The sequence below is a fragment of the Oryzias melastigma genome, linkage group LG23 (assembly GCF_002922805.2).
Source record: "Oryzias melastigma strain HK-1 linkage group LG23, ASM292280v2, whole genome shotgun sequence".
Lineage (NCBI taxonomy): Eukaryota > Metazoa > Chordata > Actinopteri > Beloniformes > Adrianichthyidae > Oryzias > Oryzias melastigma.
The window spans coordinates 17697492-17706074 of record NC_050534.1 but is presented as its reverse complement, the minus strand read 5'-3'; the positions used below and the strand labels follow the sequence as shown (position 1 = coordinate 17706074).

At 40.4% G+C, this 8583-nt stretch overlaps 2 protein-coding genes across 5 annotated transcripts in view; one reads left to right on the top strand and one right to left on the bottom strand.

Moving 5' to 3' along the window:
- lin7a (lin-7 homolog A (C. elegans)) overlaps window positions 1–8574 on the bottom strand; it is a 44322-nt gene extending 35748 nt beyond the window's left edge. Inside the window, exon 1 of one of the 2 annotated variants that reach the window (XM_024288278.2) lies at window positions 8182–8574. In XM_024288278.2, the coding sequence (XP_024144046.1) occupies window positions 8182–8218 (37 nt within the window). In that variant the 5' untranslated portion in view covers window positions 8219–8574. The remainder of the gene's footprint in view (window positions 1–8181) is intronic. The other variant, XM_024288286.2, reaches the window with a different exon arrangement.
- acss3 (acyl-CoA synthetase short chain family member 3) overlaps window positions 1–8583 on the top strand; it is a 118034-nt gene that overhangs the window by 38684 nt on the left and 70767 nt on the right. The window lies entirely within an intron of this gene.

Genomic DNA, 8583 nt, shown 5'->3' with positions numbered 1-8583 from the left:
GGTTTAAAGGGAAATGACGTGTGGAGCTTTTACACTGGTCAGAGAACATTACAGTTACAAGGACAGTGACATGAAAAGATGTCAGATCCAACAGGAGAGATCTGGTGACCACAAATCCTGGTAATTTCCCATGGCTGCATCCTGGACGAGGCCTTTTTAATTAGTGATACTTCCTGTTTCAACAGGTTTGTGTCGCCTCTTTAATTATGTGACTGTTGCTACTACAAGCTCAGAGGTGTGTAAATACAAAGGGAATAGCAGTTCATTACTGGGACTCCATAAACCAAGATTAGTTACAGACTTTAAACAGCAATCACATCACTTTTCAATATTCCTGAATATATTAAAGAATAGAAGTCGTTCTCCTTCTTAGCGAGTTTTATGTATCATTCCTTTTCATGTTTGTTCAAAGACCCTCTGACTAAATTTCTTGTCATGAACGGCTCCTGCTGAGTTTCAAGGGCGTCAGGCGGGTAGAAGAAACTTTAAAGTTTGACCTGATGGGTTTCTGGATGAAACAGAGAGAAGTTCATTTCTTTTTCTGGTAAACCTAAAACCAAATCCATGAAACTCTATTTCTCTTTGTAAATCGGTCTGTACAATAATTTTGTTTCTACAGAATTATGAAATGATGGCTTTTTCATAAAGCAAAGGAACTGGATGATGTGACATGATGCACTGGGCAGATTTCACGAGTTTATATTCACGAGTGAATGCAGACACTCCCAATACTCACTTGTAATTTACATGGTAAAATCTGTGTTTTCTGAATACTAATAAAGACAAACAAGTGATAAGACTGTCAAGGTTTTACATTTAAAAACCCAAACCATTGCTTTGAGATCCAAGCTCTGTGAAATGATATTCCTTCTTTCATGCAAAGAAAACCTATCAAATTTTATTCAACCTTAATTTTCATTAAAATTATGCATTAAAAAGCAACACTGCTGTCTGTTGAGTATTAATAATTTGGATTTAAATAATAGAAGAGTGCCAAAATAATTTCTTCTTTAAGGGCAACATTGGACATCAGCTACTGTTGCCTCGATTTTTAGAGACAGAAGTAAGAATAATATATTGTTTTTTTGTTTTTGCTTGAATTTTTAAAGTAAAAAACTAGCTTGCGCAGATGACCGGCGACTATAGATTGGGACTAACGTCCAAATTTGAAGACACTGTTTTTTTCCTAATCTCTCTGCTTGAATGATAGATGTAGAGAAGCTGTAAGGGTAGGGAAGCAATTCAGATATAGCCCAAGAACAACCAAGAAAAGAGGAAAACTTAATCTCAGCCGCAGTAGAGGACAATAGAGTGACAGTATGCAGTGTTAAAAATCTGAGAAACTTGATGTTTAACACGCCTTTCTGTTTGTTTTCTTTGTAGTGTTAACTGAGAGAAAGTTCAAACGTATCGAGACTGCTTGCGTGTTCAGTACAATTAATTACCTCCTCAATTGAAGATATGCAAATCCATGTTTTACATTCGTTAAATTGGAATATAAGCAGAAGAGTGTCTCATCTTGGAGATATAATTACTTTTTTGTCGGTTATTAAAAAGATTCAAGTGGATTTTTGAATGAGAAAAAAAATAATTTGAACTATAGTGTTGTGTCTCACTGGAAAAAATATTTCAAATTATCTAAGGGTGTATTCAGACTGAAAAAGTCAGTTGGTCTGGACCAATTCTGCTTAATTTGGTACAGATCAAATCCTGAATCTTAGCCTTGTTTCCACTACGCAGTCCGGAACGGTATTTTGAGCGTTTCCATTGTAAAACTGATCCATTAAGTACCGACCCGTACCTCTTGAGGGCCCCCATCCGCTGTAGGTCCATTGAAAAATGGAACGAGACGGTTGTGGCTGTAGCCATCCGTTGATTGTGATGTTATAAAGCCCCAATATAGCGATAAGCTAGCATTTTCGTTTTTCTCTTTACGGCGGAATTCTTCTTAGCCGCCCGAATTCTTCTTTCAAACGGTACAAAGAGTAAAGCAACAAAAAGACGAGCTGCTGGATGACCTCTACTGCTGTTGGTTTTCTAGTCAAATTACAATGACGCAATGACAAGCTAGTGTTTTGACCTGACTGCATAGTGAAAACGAGGCTTTCCTTTTGGTCTGCATTCAGACTGCCTTAACCTGGACCAATGCTTGTAAACAAAACCATGAGACTAAATATCTCTTCAGTCATTGGTCAGGAATTATGAGGGCGGGGCAAAGCAACAAGAGGCAGAAATTATGGAATCTTTGCAATCCTTGTATCTTCAGGTACAACACTTACTTTTGCTACTTTGGTACAGTGGAGCCATGCTGCAAGCTGGTTACTGAGTAGGCGATGGCTGAGAAGGTACATTTGGTGAGTGTTTATGACTATATAGTTGTTGTTTATAATTTTATTGAGTTGCTTTGTCTCATTGCTGTTTCACATTTCTCTGGTAACTGGTACTCAGTCCGGTTGGAAACAAACTGAGACCACGTTGAAAGATGGGTCAGAGAGGGGCTTCTGGTCCCAGAACTGGGTCTACTTTGGGTTTATTCAGACTGAAAATTTGTTCCAGATTATCAAGGTAAACGAACTCTGGTTCACTTTAAGCGAGCTAAATGTACCCAGTCTGAATATACCCTTAACCCTTGTGCTATCCTAGGCATGTTGACGTTGGGAGTGGGGTCATATGGACCCCACAAGACAGTGCGCAGGAGTCTGTGGCAGACAGGAAATCCTGTCCACCTTTGTCCATGTTTATCATAGGATGGATAACACGTCAATGTAAGGCTTGGGTCATCTGGACCCATAAGATAGCACAAGGGTTAAAGTATATGTTCTTTTTTGTATTACTCTGATGATGATGTGATCTCCAACAAAAATGTTTTACAAAAGGGGAACCTACATGACAAATCCTGTCTTCTTCTTTCACAAAAACATCAAACCACACACGGCTAACTTCAGCACACATTACTGCTCATTTCATTAAAGTCTAATAGTTTCAATCTATTACAGCATTGTTGGTACAATGCATAAAGCTAATGTAGTATATGATAATTGATGCAGGCTTGGCGCTGCACCCGGAGTGTTTCCCCTACGCTCTTCTTTCATGCCACTGCGACTGAAAAAGGTCATCCTCACCATTCGCTGATTACAGAGAAGGCACAGAGCCGAACAATGCCACAATGACATGTAATGAAGACTTTGACGCATGACACACTCTTGTTGTGGAGATGTGTTCATGCCGGGCAGCGTTCCAGATTTTTCTGCTATAATTACTCCATTCAGACGAGAACTTGGTGTAATCTATTGACAGTGCTTAGAAGGGAGATTTTGATAAAACGGCAGTCGTGTAGCCAAACAAGAAACGGAACTTGTTTAAGCAGGAGTTTGCTGGTGAAACTTTGATGCCTGAATATCCTATTTGAAGCATTTCAATTTGACGAAAATGTTGCTTCGTCAGACGTGATATAACAACCGCTCTGTTGTTCCACTTCCACCTCAGTTCAGGAGAGATATACTCTCTGAATCTCATGCATGCAAGAATAAATTGTCCTGGAAGGGCTTCGCCATCTGCCTCCGACACGTTGACCCGGCTGTCCTTGACGAATTCAAAGACTCTGCTGCTTAATTCTATGGAAACGGAAATTACCTTTAATAATTTTCCTACTAAAGCCATCTCCTCATAACAAATAGAAACACAAATGAGTCCAATGAAGAGCCTGCAGGGACAACAGAGGCGAAACCTTCCCTCTATAATACCTTTCCATCAGTAGAAATAAGTGGGCAGTGTCTTTATGACGCCATTACTCAGAAGGCCTGTATTACTGAAATAGGTACCACTGATGTAAGCTTGCCCACACCTCCTTAATCCCGTGAATCACCGATATGACACAGACAGTCTGACATAAACACGTTTCGAATCCCGGAACTGACCGTGCAAAGATGGGGACGAGCAGCCGGCGCCCAGGATTTTATTCCCCTCAAAAGCAATCAGGTTCAAACACAGAAGGGAAAATATACCGCGTCAAAGTGAAATAAAAGGAAAAATGAGATGCTGCTTTCAAACGACAACCTCACAGGGAGGTGTATGCTGTGGTGAATCCACTTTCCAGAGAAACGCAACTACCCTTCCCTCACAGTGAAAATATGTTTTCACAGCCGCGCTCTGCAGCGGCGGCCTGTGTTCTCACCTTTTCAACGGCTGAATACAAACAGATCGGGATCATTTAGTTCAGAAACGATTTCAATCTTTAGGTTATTGCAGATTTACAGAACACTATAAAGTACATTTAGTATAAAAATGTATAAAAAATGAAAGTCATCCTTAGGTTGACAAACTTCTTTGAAATAAAAGCAACCAATTTCAGGTTGCGTCGGTTTTAACACCTCACATATAGATAGTTTGTCCATCTTTAAATTAAAGCAATAAAAGTGCAGCAGAACAGAGAAAACATCAGTATTAAACTCTACTTAGAAGGATCCATCTGCTGTTCTCTTCTCACTCGTTAATCACACTCCTTTGCTCTTTTTCTTGGAAAATGTCTATTTCCTTCGTGGTTAGTTAAAGCTTTTGTCACAACTGGGTGGAAATGGGCCATCTGTGGGGGAAAATGGGGCAAACCTGTATGGGGCACAAAGGTGGCCTGCACAAAATAGCAAGGTCAAAGAATGAAATGGTCATGCATATTTTACTACGGGCATGCTGTGAGTGACATGTATGGGTAAGGTTGATATAGTTAAGATTTGTGGTACAGACTTGTACCCCCCCAAGCCTTTCCAGACTGCAAAAGAGGCCTATTGAGCGGTAGGGTATTGAGTGGTACGGTACGATCCAGTTAATTCTGGTGAGTGTTTCCACTCAGTTAAGCCACGCTTTCACTCAGTGGTTTGTTTTCGCAGCTCATGCGTGGTGTAGACCGCCAGCATGTCTTTGTAGTGCAACTACTAGAAAAGCAACAACAACGGAGGTCATCCAGCAGCTCGTCTTTTTCTTGCATTACTTCCGGTACGTTGTGTATAACAGGAATTTAATGTTGTTACGTAGGAAACGTTAGCTTAAGTGAGCTCTACATTGGGGCTTTCTTATGTCTTCATCACTTTCTGCCAATCAACGCGTGGCTAGAGTGGCTACACCCCAACTGTTTCGTTCCACCTTTCAATGGACCTACAACCAATGGTGGCCCCCAAAAGTTATGGTTCTGTACTGTTTAATGGGTCCATTTCACAATGGAAATTCTCAAAATACCGGACTAGACCCCTCAGTGGAAACAAGGCTTAAGGAGCCAGTACTCACACCTTCCAGACTACTATTATATGCTGTAAGTGTGATGACGTCAACCTGTATGTCATAAGTGCATACAACTTCCTAGCCTTACCAATACTTCACGATACACTTACCACACATACAACAATTGTATGCTTCATTTTTAATGAGCCTCAAGGAATCTGCACTCCTTTTAACTCTTGTGCTCTCTTATGGGGTCCAGATGACCCCACCCTTACATTGAGGTATTAGCCGTTCCATGACAAAGGTGGACAAGACTTCATGTCATTGGACACCAGTAAAGACAATCTTTGTGGACAATCAACAAATCTTGTGAGGGTCCCAATGATCCCACTTTTAATATAAACATGCCTAGGTGAGCGTAAGGGTTACGATGTGCCTTCAACTGACTACTTCTCTTTATGACCCTCCATGGACCCGAATGATCCAAAAATCTACATGTGACTAAGTCTTTGGGTTGAATCTCAATGGTTTTCAGCATCATTGAATTACAAAAATGCTTTCCTGTCACACTGATTCCTTTTTGTATATAATGCATTAATTCCCATCTAAATTGTGGCTAGAGTTATCTTTGGGTTCACATCCTCAGACTTTAAGTTAAAATCAAGCGTGTTTTGGAAACAGCAGAGTCACAATGACTTCAACATTTGTAGTGATTGAATCCAATGGCTGGTTTCAGTCTACAAGTTTTTGGTTTGTTGGTCTGAGATTTAAAAAACTACATCTCTAATTTAAACAGCTGTAAACAGATTTGTTTCAGTATAAACTATTATATTCATGAGTCACAAATACAATACTCAATTGAAAAAGCATAAAAAATATATATTGTATTACTCCCCATAGTACAAACTTGTGAGTTGGATATTTTGCATGGAAACAAGAAAAACTTATCAGTTTATCAAAGCATCGGAATGCATTTCATCCGATGTGGGTCAGATTATTCTCTTTGGATTCAGGAATCCAGAACAAGAGAGTGTTCCCTTTTCCGTTTCATCCATAACCTTTTCATAATTTAATGCAGGATAAACTCCAAAAAGCCTGAAACACAGAGACGTTCTGAACCATTGTTCTCCATGCTGCGTGCTCCTCACAGTCATTTCACACACAACAACAGGAAGACGGGGGAACATGTGATGTTTTCATCCTGCTGTGACCCAGTGATCCATGTGGGAGCTCTAAAAATGAAAAGTCCCTCCTCGCTTCCTCCTTGTGTGCGTTTGCCAAACTCAGCAAGCTCAAGCCTACACCCAAACTCCAGAAGACGGCACCTTCTCATTAGCAATTATAGTGTTTTCTCCAAACTGGCAGCTCTTTGAAAGAAAAAAAAAAAAAGGAAACTGTAATGTAGCCTCATTTTGACGGCTCCTGCGCTGAACTATCATTAGTGCTTCAGCTGGTCCCAAAGTCAGCCCTCCCACGTCATGCAAACATGGTCACATGTGAAGTGAAGCAGCAAATGGCTTAGATCAGACATGGCTGAACGCTGACCGTAAAACTGCAGCCTTTACGAGCTCAAACATTTGAGTTCTTTCAGATGAGTGGAATGGGGAACTGGGGTAATATTGTTTCGTGCCAACTTCTGTACATTCAATATGAATAATAAACTATTACAAATATTGGTTTTAACTCATCATACTTCACAGACTTCTTCTGTGGTGCTGTCAGTTCCAAACAGATACATACATTGACCTCCAATGGTTTTTAGTGGGAAAATTACAAATATATGCACATATTTATTTTTTTAAATCACACAAAAGTCACACTTGAGTATAGGTCACACTCCTGGCCAAACTATGCATAAGAAATATGATTTATACTACAAAAAGTAATGTCATTAGTTCGCTTGTGTGTTCTAACCTTGAAGGGCCCATATCATGATTTTCTTAAGCCTTTCAGAATAAACTATATCCATATAAATGATCATATATTACATTTTGAACACTAAAAAACAAATTATTAATAAAATATTAGTTATTTTGGTGAGTTTTTTGTCCTACCCGGAAGTAAAACGACTTCATTCCTGAGGCTCCGCCTGCTGCTGCGTGTGGGTGCCGCCCATTTTATGACATCATCCTATGTGTCTTCATTTTACCCACAAAAATAAACAGATGAATGCACATACCATAAATCTGAGTAGTGGGCCGGACCTTTGGAGTAAGCCTGCCTCTACTTCCCATCATCCCTTCGTTTGCATGCTCTTCTGTTAGTTTACAGCCCCTCATAAGCCCAATCTAAAATTAGCAAAAAATGGTGACCAATATCGGACCTTTTCCGTAGTACCGTTTTGATCCAGATCCCAGCTTGAACCAGGAAAACCAGGAATAACATAGATCGGAATGGAGCTGAGCAGAGAGCTAGCTGTAGTTTTGGTCTGCATTTTGGCGCATGCTCCCGATTTACAATGATTTTAATAAAGAAATACAATTTTAATCTTGTTTTTCTTTATATATCATCAGAAAACTCCACAAGAACATACTAAAAACATAATAGGGGTGGCTCAATTTTCAAATATTAATTTCTTGAATCTAGTAAACCTGACACCAAACCTCCAAACTTGTCTCTCAAAGTGTTTTTTTTTTTAATCCGTGAGCGATCCGTCACATGATGACATTACCCGCGGGTTTACATAATACTCGTGGAGATTGGACGCTACGAGCCGTTCGTAAAATGTAAAGGAGCCGCGCGCTCGTTCGGAGGAAAGCCAGCCGCGTGCACGCGGAAGGAAGCCCTCCTGTCAGAGGAGCCGAATCGCCTTGAAAACGACGAGACCCACATCTAGGTCATGCCGAGGGATCTACAGGCATCCCGGGTTGCCAGATCTTTGAAGTTGCTCATTTTAACGGACGGAAGAAGCGCCCTTTTAAAAAAATGTTTTTAAAAAGAGAGAAATGTGCGGAGCTCGGAGCGCCTTACCTCGCTCCAGTGTGAGCGGCTGGACCACTGTCGCCATGGCTGCTGTTTACCGGAGACTGGAGAGACGAGAGGAGCTGCAGCATCACAGACAGGGAGAGAGGAGCGCGGAGGGAGCGGGTGGGAGTGGTTACAGGAGCATTTATCCTGCCTCCATCTCCATCTCAGCACCTGTCACTGTCTGCCACTACGAACGGCAGAGGGAAAAACAAAAACGAGGATTTCCAACTATTTTACACACGAATTCCATACGAAGAGGCATGATTTTACTCAAAATTAAAGTTAGTCAAAATAATTAAAAAATGTTTTAAAGGGGCCATACCATGATTTGCTTAAGCCTTTCTGAGTGAACTATATCCACATTACCTTTGGAACACTAAAAAACATTTTTTTTTTTTTTTAACG